At 37.0% G+C, this 18,804-nt stretch overlaps 1 protein-coding gene across 9 annotated transcripts in view; it reads right to left on the bottom strand.

Moving 5' to 3' along the window:
• VRK1 (VRK serine/threonine kinase 1) overlaps positions 1 to 18,804 on the bottom strand; it is a 78,026-nt gene that overhangs the window by 10,365 nt on the left and 48,857 nt on the right. For all 9 annotated transcript variants that reach the window (XM_027120527.1, XM_027120524.1, XM_027120526.1 and 6 more), the window contains 6 exons: positions 16,339 to 16,447; positions 16,127 to 16,219; positions 13,551 to 13,683; positions 12,637 to 12,757; positions 12,283 to 12,341; positions 8,337 to 8,515 (listed from right to left, as the gene is read on the bottom strand). In XM_027120527.1, the coding sequence (XP_026976328.1) occupies positions 8,337 to 8,515; positions 12,283 to 12,341; positions 12,637 to 12,757; positions 13,551 to 13,683; positions 16,127 to 16,219; positions 16,339 to 16,447 (694 nt within the window). The remainder of the gene's footprint in view (positions 1 to 8,336; positions 8,516 to 12,282; positions 12,342 to 12,636; positions 12,758 to 13,550; positions 13,684 to 16,126; positions 16,220 to 16,338; positions 16,448 to 18,804) is intronic.

Below are 18,804 nucleotides of genomic sequence, written 5' to 3'. Positions count from 1 at the left end.
CCCACTCTTATGCCATGAAGAATGAAGAATTTGCTGTAATTATCTGAAAATGGTGCACCAAAGATTATTGCTAACTCACGAGTTAGCAAATGATACCGATGCATTTGTATACTCTGTCAGAATAGATAAACAAATGAAAAAACTGCACCTAGGTGGCAAGCAGAATTGACTGCTTGCTCCATGGGCAGCACACTTTTAGCAAAAGCACTGCTTTCACAAAGTACGCGTATTTGTCTACTTGCTTATCTGGAGCGAATGTGTGTCCCTTCTGAAGTTGGGCCTACTGAGGATCTAGAAACAAGCTGCTTCACAGCACTACCGTCACCCATCCTCCTAGAAAAAACACAGCCACTGAGGAGATAATGAGCTGAAAGAAAAGTTGAACCTGGTCACATGATCTTCAGGAGCACTACATGACTGAGAACTGACTCTCATCGAATTTTCATGTAATAATGGCAATCACAAACTGGAACGGTCTCCCAAAAGCACTTCTGAAAACAGTAAATCCACCTTCCAAAGTTGGCAACAATGGCCTTTCGTGACTCTAATATCATTCATATCACAAGGACCACAAAACTTCCAATACGATCAAACCTGTAGTCACTTAACAACTGAGAGATGTTTCCAGAGATTCAATAAACAAAGGTCTAAAGACTAATGGGTCACTGCATTCTCTTCTATGTTGGAATTAATATGACACTTCTTCATGCTTATTTTCCTCTGAAGGTTCCATGACCTGCACCATTAATATCAAACTTTTTAGCAAAGTTAAGGTATTTCAAGGGCAACTTATGGGGAGAGGCAAATGGGTAGCTAGTTATGGTTTAATTGTCTTTAATATTTTATACCTAAAATCACTAGGAGATTTTTAAGTGCCTTGAGCTCCTCTGAGGAAAAAAGCTATGTAAATGCGTAATAATAATTAATGGTTGCATGGCCCTGGACAAGTCATCTAACCTCTTCTGAATTTCACTTTCATCATTTGTAAGCAGATGTATCTCATTCAGTGCTGTAAAGTATATGTAAAATAATTTAATATTGACAGATTACAAAATACTATCAATACATAAATGTTCAATGATAACCTAAAGTTTAAAGGGTTGATATTCTATTACCAGCACCGAGCACCATCAAGTCCCCTGGAGAATTTTCAAACTTAAGAATTAAAAGCACAAGACTCTGAAGCTATAACACTGCAAAATGAAGAGGCCAATATTTATAAAACTACATATTTCAATGAAAACGAAACCCTATGTATGTACTAGTGGGGAATTAAATGCTCTCAAGTCACACTTGAGCAAGTTTCTTACAAAATAAACCAAGCTACATTAGAGTTCCTATTAAAAACAGACTGCCTGACCTCCCCCCAATAAGGCTATGTCCACAAAATACATACTTCCTAAACTCATAGGGAGAAAACAGCGAACACAGAATTCTCTGGCACTCAGAAGTCCTCTGCTTTATGTCAACTACCTATGGTCCTTTAGTATCAATCAACAGCTTCAATGAAAAAAGTTAACTTCAAACTCATTAATGTGATTTATCCATTTTTAATATGAGTAAGTTATGGAGCTGCATTTTGGAACCTTTATTTCACAGTAATTACCATCTTGTCTTTGTTGCAAAATCAACTTTTACCAATTCCCCATCATTTACTATTCAAAACAATCAATTTGAACACACATACTCACCAAGTGAATGTAAGCCAGTCTTCATTCACATCTGCCCAATATACTCTATTTCATAAACTGAATTTTTAAGGATGTATAATCTTAGTTCAAAAGATTCAAATGAAAATGTTCTGCTATTTTCTTGACATTAAGAAACCAGAAAGACTTGAGAAAATGTAAAGTCAGTGAAACAACAGCATTAACAATAATATTGCAGTTAACATTTACTGATTACTTATTATGTGTTCAGCACTGTTCTAAGCACTTTCTAAATCTCATTTAACCCACACAACAATCTTATGAGCAAGATAGATAACATTATTTCCACAGAAAGCTTTAAAAAAATGTATCCCTTATTAAACAGAAACTCACACAAATGTTTAACATAATTCCTAAAAACTAGTCATGATATCAAAGAAAAAGGGAATCCTGCTCTAATACTGTCCTTTGTGATCTAAGTTTTGAACATATCTTATAAGCATATCTTTTTGTTATGTCAAAAATAAATTCCCCTGGGTACCATTCAAGGCATTTATATGACGCCAAATTTCCTTCTATATCTCTTACAATAAAGATCGCAACATGGCATGTGTGAATAATTGCCTACATACATACATTGGTCATGTGGCTGATAAGTACTATTATTTAAAGTCTTTTAGACTTAAATGCCCAATATCTGCTTTGCCTATTTGCAAAAGGGTTGTTTTCTACATAGAAGCTAGAATTCCAAGGTAACTCAAATTTTGGTTTGCAGTGGTTCTCAACGATGTCTGTACAACGTAATCACCTAAAAATCCTGAGGCTCAGGTCCACCCCCAAAGTTTTTGATTTAATTGGTCTGGGGTGCAATCCAGACAATGGGATTTATGAAAGCTCCCAGGTGATTTTAATATGCAGCCAAGGATGCCGCCCCTGCCTTTCATCTACATTAGAATCACCTGAGGCACTTGTGGTATGGTGCCCTCCCAGATCATAACATGCAAAAAAGAGCTGAAGACTCCACTCTGAAAGAAAACACAGTCCTCCCCTCAAAAAGAAAATTTTATAAAATGCATTGGAGGCTTAAAAAAAAGATTTAAAAAATTGAGGAAATGAGAAATGATAATTTTTAAAAACCCAGAATAAACAAGGAAATGCAGAGCTAATAAATAGAAAAATAATCATTATAGAACTTACAAGTATATTAGAAACATTGAAAAACAGCAGACTGAGCTGACAACTAAATGACATGAAGGAAACGTGTGGGATGATTACAGATGATAAAAAGAAATTGACTAAGAATTAAGCAGTTAGACATGGAAGATGTATATGATCTCTATATAGTCAGAGACAACTACAAACATCACTGAGATAAATGAAAGAACCTATATAAATATAGGGGTATACCATATTCATGGAACAGAAAAGAATACTGTGAAGATGTCAGTTTTTCCCAAAACGACAGTCAGTACAATCTCAATCAAAATCCCAGAAGAATTTTTGTGGAAATTAATAAGCTGATTCTAAAATTTATATGTCAAGTCAAAGAGCCAAAAACAGCAAAGACAATCTTAAAGAAGAATAAAGTTGGAGAACTTATACTATCAAATATCATTATGAAGCCAGTAGTTCAAACAGTGCGGCACTGCCCCAAATACAGATGAGCAGGCCAATGGCACAGAACAGAGTCTCCAGAAACAGACCCGAACACATATGGTTACCTGAAAACCAGCTACATGCTGTGGGGACATTATAATCTTTTCAATAAATAGTTCAGATCAACTAGATATCCACAGGGGGTAAATAAACACCGACTCACACCATGCGCAAAATCAATTTCTGTTAAACTGTAGACCTAAATGAAAAAGATAAAATTTCTTGACAAAAGATTGTCTTCATGATCTTGAGGTAGACAAAATGTTCCTAAAATAGAATACACAAAGCACTAGCCATAAACAAACAAAAACCTAATAAATTATGATTAAAGTGAAGAACTTCTGTTCATCAAAAGATACCATACTAAGAGAGTGAAAAGATAAACCACAAGCTGTAAAAAAAATATGTGCAATACATATATTGCATATATATACAAAGTGCTTAACTCTGCAAATCAAAGGAAAGCAGACAACCCCAATTTTTTTTAATGGACAAAAGACTTGAAATGCACCTCACAAAAAAAGGATAATCAAGACTGACAGGCGGGCTTCCCTGGTGGCACAGTGGTTGAGAGTCCGCCTGCAGATGCATGGCACATGGGTTCGTGCCCCGGTCCGGGAAGATCCCACATGCCGCGGAGCAGCTGAGCCCGTGAGCCATGGCCGCTGAGCCTGCGCGTCCGGAGCCTGTGCTCCGCAACGGGAGAGGCCATAGCAGTGAGAGGCCCGCGTACCGCAAAAAAAAAAAAGACTGACAGGCTATGAAAAGGTGTTCAAAATCAATATTCTCAAGGAGATCAAATTAAAACCATAAAGAAATACTAGTAAACATCTACCAAAATAGATAAAGTTAAACATAATACAATAGCTAGTGTCAGTGAGCAACTGGAACTCTCATAAGCTGCTGTGGGAGAGTAAACTGGGCAAATTGCTTGGCGGTATCTACTAAAGCTACTAAGCATACGTAAACCCTACGCCCCAGGAATTCTACTATGTATACACCAAACTTGAAATAATTATATATGTTTCCCGAAAGAATTTATAAGAGTGTTCTTAACAGCATTATTGCAATCACCAAAAACTGGAAACAATGCAAACATCCATCCACCAAGAGCAGAAGGGATAAATGAATCATGATATAGTCATATAATGGAGTACTACACAAGAATAAAAAAACAAAAGACTTTTGTTACTTGTGACAGCAAGGAAATTCAGAAATGCAAGGCAGAAATAGAGACACAGATGTAGAGAACAAATGTATGGACACCAAGGGGGGAAAGCGGCGGGAGAGGGGGTGGTGGAGTGATGAATTGGGAGACTGGGATTGACATGTATACATCAATATTTATAAAATAGATAACTAATAAGAACCTCTTGTTTAAAAAAATAAAATTCAAAAAGAAAAAAAGAAATACAAATGAATGAAAGACAGACACAAAAGTGTACAAAACGTATGGTGCTACTACTATGTTTTTCTTTAATAGCAAAACTAGTTTATGGTGTTAGAAGTCATAAAATTGGTCACTCTTACTGAAGGGGTAATAGCTGGGAGTAGGGCATGAGAAAGGTTTCTGGGGTTTCTGCAATGATCCATATTTTGATTTGGGTGACGTCTAAATGCATACGTTCACTTTGTAAAGTTCAAATTCCGCAATTATTTGTGCACTTTTCTGTACATATGTCATAATCTCACTCAAAAATTTAGGGAAAAAATTACTTGACAAAATCCAACCAAATAAGACAAGATTCAAAATAAAGAACTCAATAATGGGGTATCTAAGGAAAGAAATTCTTAGTAAACACTGAATCCACTTAGATACAGAACTAAGGCTAAACTACCATTAAAAAACAGAAAGAAATGTATCAACTGCAACAATCTAAATTTACATAATTAAAATATAGTTTCTATCATTCTATAACACAAAAACAGCTAGATAGATCTTCACCAAATTTAGATGGTATATTTGGGGGCAATCTGACCTTAACTATAGGCTACATGGTATAAATTTAATACTACATTAGGTGTGATCATCTCAAAGAGATAGAAAGTTGTCCACCAGAGGAGCTGCAGGTCACTGATGTGCATTGGAAGACCTTTCTCTGCTCTTTTTTTTTGTTCTTTTTAAATTTTATTTTAGTTTTTTTTTTTTTTTAACATCTTTATTGGGGTATAATTGCTTTACAATGGTGTGTTAGTTTCTGCTTTATAACAAAGTGAATCAGTCACACATAAACACATGTTCCCATATGTCTTCCCTCCTGCGTCTCCCTCCCTCCCACCCTCCCCATCCCACCCCTTCTCTGCTCTTGTTCAACTCTTTGTACCATGTTCCAGGCTGAGTGCCAGCAGGAATTTATTTATTATTTACTTAATAATGATTTTTAAGGGCATGGTGATACTTAGTGTCTTTCTACTTCAGATTTATGTCATCCCCAAATTCTGTGCTTTAAATACCCCTCTTAGGTTATTGAGACTAAAACCAGTTCAAAGTGGATACATTCATATTTCAGGATAGTTTCCCAATTTACTATACCATAATCAAGCACGGCTAAAAAAAAAAGGATAGATGGCTTGCTTCATTCCACTGTCGATCAATTCTTATAGGTTTTTTACCATATCTCTTAGGAATATAAAGAGAAATATATATTGAATTGATTAAACTTATCCCTTTCAGAGATATGAGTGTCCTAAATACAAAGAACATATACTTTTAAAGTTTTAAAAAATTATGACAGAGGAAAAGAAGGAGCAAGTATGCAATTATAAGGATTAATACAGTTTCTATGATGAAGCATTATATTCAGCTCTGAACTTCCTAGTAACCAGAGCAAAAAAGAATCTCAACTACATACTCCTTCCTAAAAAAGAGAAGGAATACTAATTTCTCAAAGAAGAGAGCTTTCTCTTGTGGGAGCCCCCAAACTGAAAAGCTGGATGGAGCTCTGCTCTTACCTGTTTTAGCTGTGGTGTATTTACAATTTATTTGAAGAAAATGTTCTGATGCTTTAAAAAGAAAAAGAAAAAAAGCTTAAAAAAAAAAAACCTGCTCTGGTCCAACTCTTTCACTTTACAAACAAAAAACAAAAGGCCAACAAAATTAACAACTCACCTACAGTTACATGGTTATCAAGGAGCTTCATGATCTTACCTAATCTTAACTTTTATTAGTTTCTTTTTAATACAAAAACAATCCTATATCAGCTCTGAGGGGAAAAAAAGCAGCAAACTAATGAAGGAAATCTAACAGTTCAGCTTTTTATTCATTTCCTCCCCCTAAATGAAGCTTTATACATGTAGGGGATGATCTAACAAGAAATTTCCAGCTTTCTGAACTACCCAAGGACACAAGAGAATTATAAGGTCACAGATGTTAGCTCTGCAGCAGACTGACCTACTCAGCTGTAAAGTCAGCCAACCCGCAGAAACCAAATTTTCTCTAGCATGTAGGTACAACAACAGTGATTTGCAAAGGAAAGGGGAATGGTACTGGACAAGTTCTTACCTCAACAGAGATCTTTACTTTTCAATCGGCAAAATTTTAGAGAAAAACACTACAGAAGCCAGCTATAAATATTAACGTACAAAAATCTGTCCTGAGCAAGGAGATGCATGCTGTATGTTTATACGTGTATGCAAACTGTAAGTTTACCACCTTACTCAAAAATTCCACTCAGCCTTCCATTTATCCTCTTCACTTAAAGCTGGATATGGCTTTCCACACGGTTGTTGACCACAAAAACGGAGCAGATGAAATTAAGACAAAACTTATGAAAGCAAAAAGATGTATATATATATATGTATAATTTCAGATTCTGTGATGAAATTACAAAGACACCTACTATTAGCCAAAAAAGTCAAATTCATGATCCAATGTCAAAATTCCTATCTCCTTTGTAAGTTCTTTTAATATGCTGCTTCTTATTTTAAAGGGAGAAAATCTGTTTTTAACTCTTTATCTCATAGTTTGGAATATAAGATTTCCAAAGGAATCTACTGGAATTTACAGAGTTAACGACAATTAAAACAGTCAATAATGTAAAAAAATATTTTTCTTCTAAAAGCAGTTTTCCTTTCCCATGTAAAAGCAACTAGCACATTTTAGTAAACAATTTCAGATTGAAAAGGAAATTAAGGGCTTCCCTGGTGGTGCAGTGGTTGAGAGTCCGCCTGCCAATGCAGGGGACACAGGTTCGTGCCCCGGTCCAGGAAGATCTCACATGTCGCGGAGCGGCTGGGCCCGTGAGCCATGGCCGCTGAGCCTGCGTGTCCGGAGCCTGTGCTCCGCAACGGGAGAGGCCACAACAGTGAGAGGCCCGTGTACCGCAAAAAAAAAAAAAAAAAAAAAAGAAAAGGAAATTAAGTTGATCAATAATTATTAAAAATAACCAATAAGTTGATGTATACCTGCAAAATCTAAATTTTAAAGTGATACCAGGAGTTATTTACATGCCTGTGCAATATTTCTACCATAAAGTTTATTATTTAACATTTCTTTCCAAAAAATTAATTCCCTTATATACAGATACACAGCTTTACATAATGACATTTCTGTAAAGAGCAAAATAATGTTCAAATGGGAAACACAACACAACAACAAACAAGGAAACTTTCAAATGGTAATTTTTCAAAACCAATTTTCAAATAGTAAATACTTGGACCACACCAATGAACAAGGGAAAAGTGAAAGACAAGATCAACCCTAAGGGGTGACGTGGGAGAAAAGAACACACAGACTATGAATTGAGTGCCCCGCCCAAATCCCTCTGCCAGACATTAGTATCCTGAGTTAGAATCTCTTTAGGAATTTGCTACTGGACATAAGAAACACATAAATATTCATTTTTCTACCACCCTCTACATATTTTTCCATATCATAAAGAGTTTGCTTTTACATAATGATGAAAATATTTAATTGCGTAGCAATCTGTTATTATTTTCTTTACTGAGCTACTGGTTCTCTTACCTAAAATTAATACTTGTTGCAATTATAGTCACAGGACGCCCAAAGGAAAATTCAGCAACAAAACTCACCTTTGTTATTGTTTTTGCTTTCAAACTTCCATTCTCCACAACACTGAGGTCCAGCTTGCTGTCATCCTTACTTCCTATAGCTTTCAGCCCTTGCAAAAGAATATCTCGTAACTTTTGATAAAGAGGTTTTTCGGCATAATCCAGTAATTTCACTGTTTCCATGTACTTAGCAATTTCATCTAAAAGAATAACACAATTATTTTGTAATTTTTTGTCATAAATACAACATACTTTTCTAAGAAAATGATACGTGGTTATACTAAAATTAGAATGCAAATGTATAGCTTGTTAAACATGTTTTTTTCAATCACTTCTTCAATGGAAAGTATGCTTTTGAATTCAAGAATTGTCAGATAAGTCAAATAAAAAACGTATTTTGAGAAACAACGTAAAAAACATTTTTTAATTGTGAGATAGTAAGACAGAAGACATGCTTAACATTTAAATATATACAAAAAATAATTGCTGTAGTTTTAAAGCTATTTTTTTAAAAGGACCTAGAATAAAGATTATAAAGTAAAATGTGCTTAAGTATACAATAAATATCATAGCCAGTATTTTTTTTTGCCACAGAAGCCATTAGTTCTACAGAAGACAGCTGCATTCTTTGCGTAAATAAGAAATAAAACATATGAAAAACAGGTTGAAAAAAAGAAAAAGAAGCAAGGCCTGGTTTTCCCATAAGAGAAAAATCGACTTCTGAATGATGAAAGGTTTACTGTACACTGAGGCAGAACCAAACCCATAAAAAGAAATCTTACTAGTCAAGATCAACACTTTTCAACATCCATCTAAAAATCCATCTTTAGGCTAATGACTCATACATGTTATATCCCCAGCCCAGCCTTTCCACTGCTCTCCAGACTTGTATATCCACTGATTTCCACTGACTCATATCAAATCCCAACAAATGCAAATCCAAACTCCCGGCCAACCCCTAAAACCTGTTCTCCCTGTGGTTTTCCCTGTCTTGGTTACTGAAAATTCCATCCTTCCAGCACCTCAAGCCAAGAATCCTCTTCCCACACCCCACATCCAATAAATCAAGAGATCATGTCAGTGCTACACACGCACACGTATATACACATTCATTCATTCAGGTATTCATTAAGCACCCACCACATGCCAGGCATGTTTCTAAATACCTGGGTACATGAGAAAAAAGAAAAAAAAAATCCCTCCCTTCAACTTTCTTAATCTGAAAAAGGGGATCTATAGAAAACCTAAAGCAAACATTACCAAGTATGGTAAAATACTGAACACTTCCCTGATGAGAGAAGGAAATGGCAAGGAAGTCCACTTGCCCAGTTCCCATTCTGCCTGAAAGTCCTGTAGTTTTTAGCCAGTACAGTAAGGCAAGAAAAGAAACAGAAGGCATCACAAGTGGAATGGAAGATGTAAAACAGTTTATTCATGAACATGACAGTGGATGCAGAAAATCCTAAGGAATCTATAAGAAAACTTCTAGAACCAATATGTAAATTTAACAAGGTCACAGGATATAAGGTAAATATTTAGAAATCTATTTTACTTCTATATACTACCAACAAGCAATTAGAAAAATAGATTTTAATAAAAATATATCACTTAATAGCATCAAATACCTAGTAACAATTATAATGAAAGATGGGCAAGATTTTTTCCAGATTAAAACTATAAAACACAGGTAACACAGAAACTGAGACCAAATTAAACAGAAGACATAAAGTATCAATAGTATAAAGATGCCAATGCTCCCCAGTTAGTCCAGAGTCCATGCAATCCCACTCAGAATTCCAGCAAATTGCAGAGGGACAGGATGTGTGCAGAACTGACAAGGTGATTCTAAAATGTACACAGATATACAAATGATTAAGCAAAACAGAAAGTCAAGTATAAAGAAGAAACAGTGCTAGAGGACTTAAACTACCATGTATCAAGACTTAAGATAAAGCTACAGTAATTAAGACAGTGGGGCCCAAGAAGAGAAAAAAAGAACAATGAAAGAGCCCAGAAACAGACTCACAAATCCACACCTGATTTAACACAAAGGCGGCATCACAGGGAAAGGCTGGTCTTTTCAAGAAAGGCTGCTGTTAACTCTGTTAACTATGCAAGGTGATAGATGTGTTAAATTATGTCAATCTTGGTAATCATTCTCCCATGTGTATGTACAGACAGGCATACCTCAGAGACATTGCAGGTTCAGTTCCAGACCACCGCAATAAAGTATCACAATAAAGCAAGTCACTTAAATTTTTTTGTTCCCCAGTGCATATAAAAGTTATGTTTACACTATACTGTAGCCTATTAAGTGTGAAATAACATGATGTCTAAAAAAATGTAGGTACCTTAATTAAAAAAACACTTTATTGCTAAAAAAATGCCAACAATCGTCTGAGTTTCAGCGAGTCATAATTTTTTTGCAATGGTAACATCAAAGATCACTGATCACAAATCACCATAATAAATAGAATAATAATGAAACAGTTTGAAATATTGTGAGAATTACCCAAATGTGACACAGATAGGAAGTGAGCAAATGCTGCTGGAAAAATGGCACCAACAGACGCTCGACCCAGGGCTGTCACAAACCTTCAATGTGTAAAAAACACAGTATCGACAAAGTGTAATAAAGTGAACAGCTATAAAACGAGGTATGCCTGTATATCAAATCATCATGTTATACAATTATATTTTCAGTTATTCCTCAATAAAGTTAAAAAGTAAATAAAAACATCCAAAAAATGCAACAGTGGGAATTAATTTCACAAATGCAATACTGAGTGAAAGACAAAGAACTCCAATAGAAACCAGAACGTTAAAAATCCCTGCCCTCATGAAACTATCTATTTTGTTCACTCTATGATTCCATTTCTATATAGTTCAAAAACAAATCCTTAGTGTTGGAAGTTAGGCTAGTGATTCATTAGGCCAGTGGGAGAGGCTCATGATTGGCAGGAGGCACCAGGGCGTGTTTCTGAAAAAGCCTATAACATTCTATTTCTAGATGTGGTTGGTAGGTTGCAAGTTTAAAAGGCATAAGGTCAGGGTGGACCTCCTGAAAAGGAGATAACTGAGCAAAGGCTTGAAAAGACTTCTAAATATATCCACACCGACCACTGCTCACTACCTGCACTGCTACTTCCCTTGCTTGGATTATTGCAGTAGCCTCCTACCAGCTCCTGTTTATACCCGGCCTTGCTTCCCTAGCAGTCGATCTTCACAACAGGAGTTGGAGAGAGTTCCCTTAAAGACAGACAATTCACGTCCCTCTCCTCCAAACCTCACATGCTCCTGCTCAAAGTAAAAGCCAAAGCCCTATGATGGCTTAAAAGCAGGCATCCCTCAAGTACACCCGGCACTCACGTTCCTTCTGCCTGGAAACGCTCTTCCCCAGACTTCCCCAGAGCTCGCTCCCGATCTCCTTCCTACAACTATTCAATTGTCATCTCCTCAGTGAGGCCATCCCTGGCCACCCTATTTACAATTCCAATCCACCTCCTCGCTTCACTCCCCAACCCATCCCCACACCCCCTAACTCTACTCGCTGCTTTCTTCTTTCTGCCACAGTACTAACCGTGCAATATACTGTGAAATTCACTCATTTGTTTACTGTCTACCTTTCCCAACTAGAGCTTCATGAGGATAGGAAGTTTTATTTAATTTGTTCACTGGTGTATCCCTAGTGCCTAGAATGGTCCTTCTCACACAATAAAGCCTCAATAAAAAAAAATAGGTGAATTACTGAATGAAATTCGGTTCCATTACTGAAAGCACTGAATAATAACTGAAGAAGGCCCACCTGTGGAAAGGGAAGTACCTGTTTCAGGAGAGCAGGCTGCAGTGGAATGATTACACTTAACAATGCCTAAGCTCCTACATTAAGGGATATTCCACAGACCTCAAGACTTTTTTTCTTGCAGAAAACAAGATTCCTAGGAACATTCAAGAAGTCTTTTCTTACCTGGCTTGTTCTTCTCAGGAAAACATTTGTCCATCAAACCTGCAATATTTTCTCTGTATCTGTTAAAAATTAAAGGCTGAGTCACTGTTTGAAACTTGATGCCATGGAAAGTTATTAATATTTAATAACAGTAAAAAGCACATTAAGCAGCATTGTGCTACATCCTAAATACGCTTACGGACATTCTTCTAAAATAAATTCAACAAAAGACCAAGGAATCTCACTGTTTAACAAGTACTTTCTTATTTCTACACCAGTATCAGTTAAAACTATAGTACCCATCAAGAAGTTCTGACTAAACATCTGCCTTATCATGATTTTGCCCCAAATAATTTATTATCAGTTTTCCTTTACCTAATTTTGGAATCTCTAACATAGTTGGGATCTTTCAAATTGTCCTCCCAAGGAAGATGGCCACTAAGCCACTGGATCATGCAATAACCAAGGATTTCCAGGTCACCACGTCTTGATGGGGCTGTGAAACAAAAGAAGCAGACTCAGCACACTGAAACAATGTTTAAGGTAGAATTTCAGGTATATCTAAAGGAATAAGGTAAAAGGGTCAACTCTACAGTCTCGTTTTTCATCATCAAATCTTGACTCCATTTTGAAAAAAGCACCAAATACTGGGCAGTGTAAAAGAAATAATTTACCTCCAACTAATAATTTACTTTAAAACCCAAACTGGCAAACTCTACAGTTTCACACTGAGACTATTAGCCTAGGAAATAAATTATAAAACAATGACACGTTAAACAGTGCCCTTGGAAAATGTGAAGATATTAAAAACGCTGTAAGCTATCAAGAAGCCCAGAGAACTGGGGATTTTAGCTCCTCCACAGTGTTGGGTACAGAAGAAAAAGAAACGGACCGCTGCAGAAACAGGCCAACTTAATAGGTGACAAAATAAAAGTCTACCTGTTACAAAGTTGTAGCTGCATAAGAACCTTACAGACTTTTAGGGGGAAAAACCCCCAACATTCCAATTAAGCTAAATAAAAGCAAAAGAAAGCCTTATTGCAGCTGACTGAACTACCTCCTCTACTGAAACCCTGGTGATCTTTGAAGGGTGGGAGGAAGACAGGGAGGAGACACAGGTGCCCTCACATTGCACAAATGTAGGAGCCTAAGCTCTCCCTTCTTCCCCCATCCTATCCTGCCTCTTCAATTCTGATTTACTTGTCTAAGTGTTTACTGCAGAAGAACTGTGTAGGAATTCAGTTGAAAGCACTGGCAATGTATCTCTTGTTCAGGTGCCACTGACGTACCCACACCATTGTGCGCATCGATGCTGGTGAATTCAATCGTGCCATCGTGACATCTTTTGGGGTCTTCTTTGTATTCTTTATGAATTCCTTCTGGGCAGTACCGATAAGCAAGGCCATAATCTACCAAGTACACCTGTAAATGTCCAAACACCAAGACAAATTAAAGGCAAAATGACTACACATATACTCCCTTTAAAGCCCAGAAACAGAATACTGTCACTTGAGGGTAGATTCATCCACAAGGCCATACTATAGCACCCCAAACAAGTTAGATCCAACACGCAAACAACAGCAAGCACTTAATTCTGAAAGACTTTTTAAAGAAAAACGTTAAATGACCATGTAGCTATAGTGCAGATATCACCCGACTTCTTTAGACAAGTATGTGTTACACCTGTAAATAATCTTGTCTCCTCAATTTGAGCAAGGATTATAAATCTTATACTTTTCCTTCCAGCATCTAAAACAAAACTGAGCACAGAGTAAACCATCAATACTTGTTGCAACACAACTGCTACACGCTGACTGTAAGACTCCTAACTTAGTTGACACATGTTAGTTATTCCCCTCTGTCTTCACTTATAAAATAACCAAATATCAATTCACTTCATAAAGATATTTCACAGATTATAATAATGACCTGAAGACCTTTTAGATGAGGCTCTTAGCTACATTTAAATATTATATATTAAAGTCTTCATAATTAGAACTAAATTTTAGTATTACATATACACATATTTATGGGCAGGTATGTGTATATCTGATTAGCATACAAAGCTAATAAATTTGGCTTTCCTCTATTCCAGAGCCACATATTACATCTCTAATTCTGGGTGACTGTCTCACAGATGTATGTATCTGGTCACAGGAGGGAACTGAAGTAAAAATTTGGGGCTGGATCTAACACATACATCTAATACTAGAAAAATTATCCCATCCAAAACATATGCCCAAAGGATAACCAAGCTGCAAAAATACTTCCATCTAAACAAAAGGCAGCATGTTTCAGTCAACTGCAAATGGAAATAAATTATATCTGTATTTATTACACAAGTGTCGTCTACTTCAACTAACAGCATCCTTCCCACTCAGGTCTCTAAGCTATGCTTTGTTTGTCTGCTTGCTTGCTTGCTTATTTTTAACCTAAACACATCTACAACAAGTTGCCTGGAAATTCTGTGATTGCCTTTAGGATTTCTCCATTAGCCTGCTCTAGACCAGAAACTTTCTTCTGTTCTGCGTATACAGATTCCTTAGAGCTACTGTAACAGAGATGGGGAAGGGGAGGCAAATATATGAGATGACAGGAAAACAAAGGGGAGCCAAAGGAAAAAGGGAAAACTAAGCAAGAGGAAGTCAAAGTTAGGTCTGAGACAAAGAAGAATAAAGTACGGCATATCGACATACACAGTTAAAATGCTTAAATATTCCTTTCTTATACAAGATCAAGTAAGAAGTGAGAACACACATGAAATGGATTAAATACAGTGGCCCAACTATGTCAACGAAACCTTACTTTTACCAAAATCATGGAATCAGCTTCAAGAAAATTACAAATCCCTCTACTCCAACTAAACTGACCCAAATAAAGGTATAATAACATTAGCTTTTCTCCTTTCCTTAAAAAGTGAAAATTACAAAGTGAAGGTAATAGGCTTTAAAAATGCACATTTGAGGGCTTCCCTGGTGGCACAGTGGTTGAGAGTCCGCCTGCCGATGAAGGGGACACGGGTTTGTGCCCCGGTCCGGGAAGATCCCACAAGCCACGGAGCAGCTGGGCCCGTGAGCCGTAGCCGCTGGGCCTGCGCGTCCAGAGCCTGTGCTTCGCAACAGGAGAGGCCACAACGGTGAGGGGCCCACGTACCGAAAAAAAAAAAATGCACATTTGAATTCCAAACCCTACAAAATTTAGACAGCTAGGACATTTCCGTAAATCAACTGATTTCAATAATCAACATGTTAAAGACCAAATTCTCCAAGTAACAGAACACTTACATTTGATGGATTTCCTGAACAAAGGAAATTTTTAAAATGACAAAGCAGAAAGGCAAACATAATTCATTGGTGCACTATATAATTTTAAGCTTCCACCCTCAGATAGCTATTTGAAATTCATTTTGTATCACAAGTACTTCTTCTGAATATTATTTAGGGCAAAATAGCCAACTTGATAAAGTGCCAACAAATCGCATCAAAAATGTAGAATGTTAACTAGATAAAAGTGTCAAGAAGAAATATTATTATTACCATATCTACTTGAAAAAGTAAAACTTCTGCATGGGTTCAAAAGTTCATAGCGGGCTTCCCTGGTGGCGCAGTGGTTGAGAGTCCGCCTGCCGATGCAGAGGACACGGGTTCGTGCCCCGGTCCGGGAAGATCCCACATGCCGCGGAGCGGCTGGGCCCATGAGCCATGGCCGCTGGGCCTGCGTGTCTGGAGACTGTGCTCCGCAACGGAAGAGGCCACAACAGTGAGAGGCCCGCGCACCGCAAAAAAAAAAAAAAAAAGTTCATAGCAACCATATTTGTTTTCAAACAACAGGTTTTAAACAGTAAAAATTAAAGTTACAAAACTACCTGGTCAGGATTCTTGTAGCTGAGAAGAAGATTTGAGGCCTTGATATCTCCGTGTACGTACTCATGCTCGTGAATATATTCCAGAATATCCAGCTATAAAAGCATCATATAGAATAAATTAATGCAGTACCTAACACCAACCAGCAGAGGACCGAGCTTCAACACAACTAGCCTTTACTGGATTAAAAACAAGAAGAATGTAGCTCACATACAATTCTTAAGCTTAGCTGCAAGACAGTTTTCCGAGAAAACCTTTTGGCATTTGCTTCATATATTTTCTGAAGGTCACTCCCAAAGCGATCCATTATCATAAACCTGTAACTAAAGACAAACAAGAAAAGTCAATGAACAAAATGTAACTCAGGAAAACCTATTTTGCACTGAGTACTCTCCTTTCAAAGTAATTTTTTTCAAGGCAATGTTTACTAAGAAAGTAGAAAGACAAGGAAAGAAAGAAGGAAGGAAAGACAAACATTTGAAACAAGTTCTTCCAACTAGAAATCTCAAGAGCTGTGAGAGCTTTCCTGTCTTGACTTTTACTTTATGGGCCTCCTGGTCTCAGCAAGCTACATGAGACAATATTCAATGTAAGAAAACACCCACAGAGAAAAGACGACAGACACTTCAAGGTAAAGATAAAATAATCTGAGTAAGATTGATGTCACTAATTTTTGTCATAGTTAATGTTAATTTATGTTTCTGTATATTAGCTTCCCGCCTGTGACTGTTCTCTTTTTTTTTTTTTTTTTTTTTTGCGGTACGCGGGCCTCTCACTGTTGTGGCCTCTCCCGTTGCGGAGCACAGGCTCTGGAGGCGAAGGCTCAGTGGCCCTGGCTCATGGGCCCAGCCGCTCCGCGGCATGTGGGATCTTCCCGGACCGGGGCATGAACCCGTGTCCCCTGCGTCGGCAGGCGGACTCTCAACCACTGCGCCACCAGGGACGCCCTGTTCTCTATTTTTAAGGCACATTTTAGCAGTATTAACATTCTGTTAAAATCAGGACTGTCAAGAGAGGCTGTAACAGTAGCTAACTGCAATAGAACTGCTTAAATGGTATGAGAGAATTGTATACTAAGTGCTCAACAAGCAAGATTTGGGCAACAGTAAATATCCTGGAACAACACGAAGATTTTTGGTTTTGCCACAAACCAACTCTGTCACCTTGGCCAAGTCACGTTTCTTCTTTGGGCCCCAATTTCCATAGGTGTCAAATGAGAGGTAGGGCCTCATGCTTTCTAAGGTCTTTTCCAGCACCCAAATTCTAAGATTCAATAACCATGTGTTATATTTCAGTGTGTACTGAAAAACATCACCTAGTTGCAGTAACATGGTTCACCTTTTGCTCTGTGGACCACTTTTATCTTTATAGAGTTTTCCAGATTCTGAATTGTCTAGTTAAACCATTCAATAAATCAATAAAAACCAAGAACACATTCAAAATGTATCAAAATATCTTCTAATGGGGATAAGATTAATAACCATCATAACAACAACAGCTGGCATTTGCTGAAGCCTTGGTATGAGAACAGCACTATTCTAAGCACTTTAGATGTATCAGTGCATTTAAACCTCACATCACCCTTATGAGGTAGGAGGTCCCATGAGCCCCATTTTACAGCAGAAGAAAACTGATCATTAGTAGTTTGTCTTCTAGGAAGTGGTGGATCCATGCTTCTGACCACCACACCAAACACATCGAAATAAATGAACATAAGTAGGACCCAAAAACCCCATTTATATATTTTAGGTTTCTAAGATAAAAATACAATATGAAAAGTTCAGTAAGGAAGGAAGAGCTAACATTTAAAAGACAAACGCAAAATAAAAAATTCAAGATTCTACCTATTTTTGAAGTAGAAGAGAATTAGAGATCTGTCTAAACATCTTTTAATAAAATAATTAATGTCTATAGCAGTAAATTGATTTGTCCAAAGTCACAGAATTAGTCAGTGGCAAAATGTCTTCATTCTTGTACGATTTTCAGTACCCTGACCTCTAAAATATTAGAGGGAACAGTAATTTTGACTTCCTGATTTCCTCTGTACAACAGGTTTTGAGAGGTTGAGGGATGAGACCAAGGACAAATGTACACATTTGTTTTTACAAATAAGTGATGTGGTTGTGTAATTATTATGAAATAATATGTAGGTAACAAGAATACAATCTCTGCTGTTACTCTGAAAGGGAGCTAAAGCACACTTGGTTAATTCAACCAGAGATCTATTAATATATTACATGAAGTAGACCTTTGTTTTTATTCACAGATCACTCCACCACTGCTCTCAACAATCCCTTAATCGCCTCACCACGTCTAAATTATACACATCAAGTGAAGCATGATTCTGAATACTGCATATAAATTTTCACCACATTCTTCTGCAAGGATATGTCTACCACTGAGTACTAAAAGGAAAGCTACTTTTAAGTAACTTTTCTGAAGTAAAACCTTCGATGTATACTTTCCTGGGGACTTGGATAAAACAATGCAAATAATGGGAATATATAAATCAGTATAAATGATTTAATAATGATAGCAGCTAACATTTTTATGAGCCTAACACTGTTCTAAGCGCTTATATTCATATCACTTCAGATGAGTTAGAGGGGAAAGTAAGGATTTCTGGCAGGGGAGGGGGGCTGGAAGGACAATCTTACTTTCTATTTTTTTACTTTTGTAA

The sequence above is a fragment of the Aethalodelphis obliquidens genome, unplaced genomic scaffold, assembly GCF_003676395.1.
Source record: "Aethalodelphis obliquidens isolate GAN/ISIS:26980383/991018 unplaced genomic scaffold, ASM367639v1 scaffold21, whole genome shotgun sequence".
In the NCBI taxonomy this organism is placed as follows: domain Eukaryota; kingdom Metazoa; phylum Chordata; class Mammalia; order Artiodactyla; family Delphinidae; genus Aethalodelphis; species Aethalodelphis obliquidens.
Note: the sequence above shows the minus strand (reverse complement) of the source record. Positions and strands in the feature narration are given on the sequence as shown.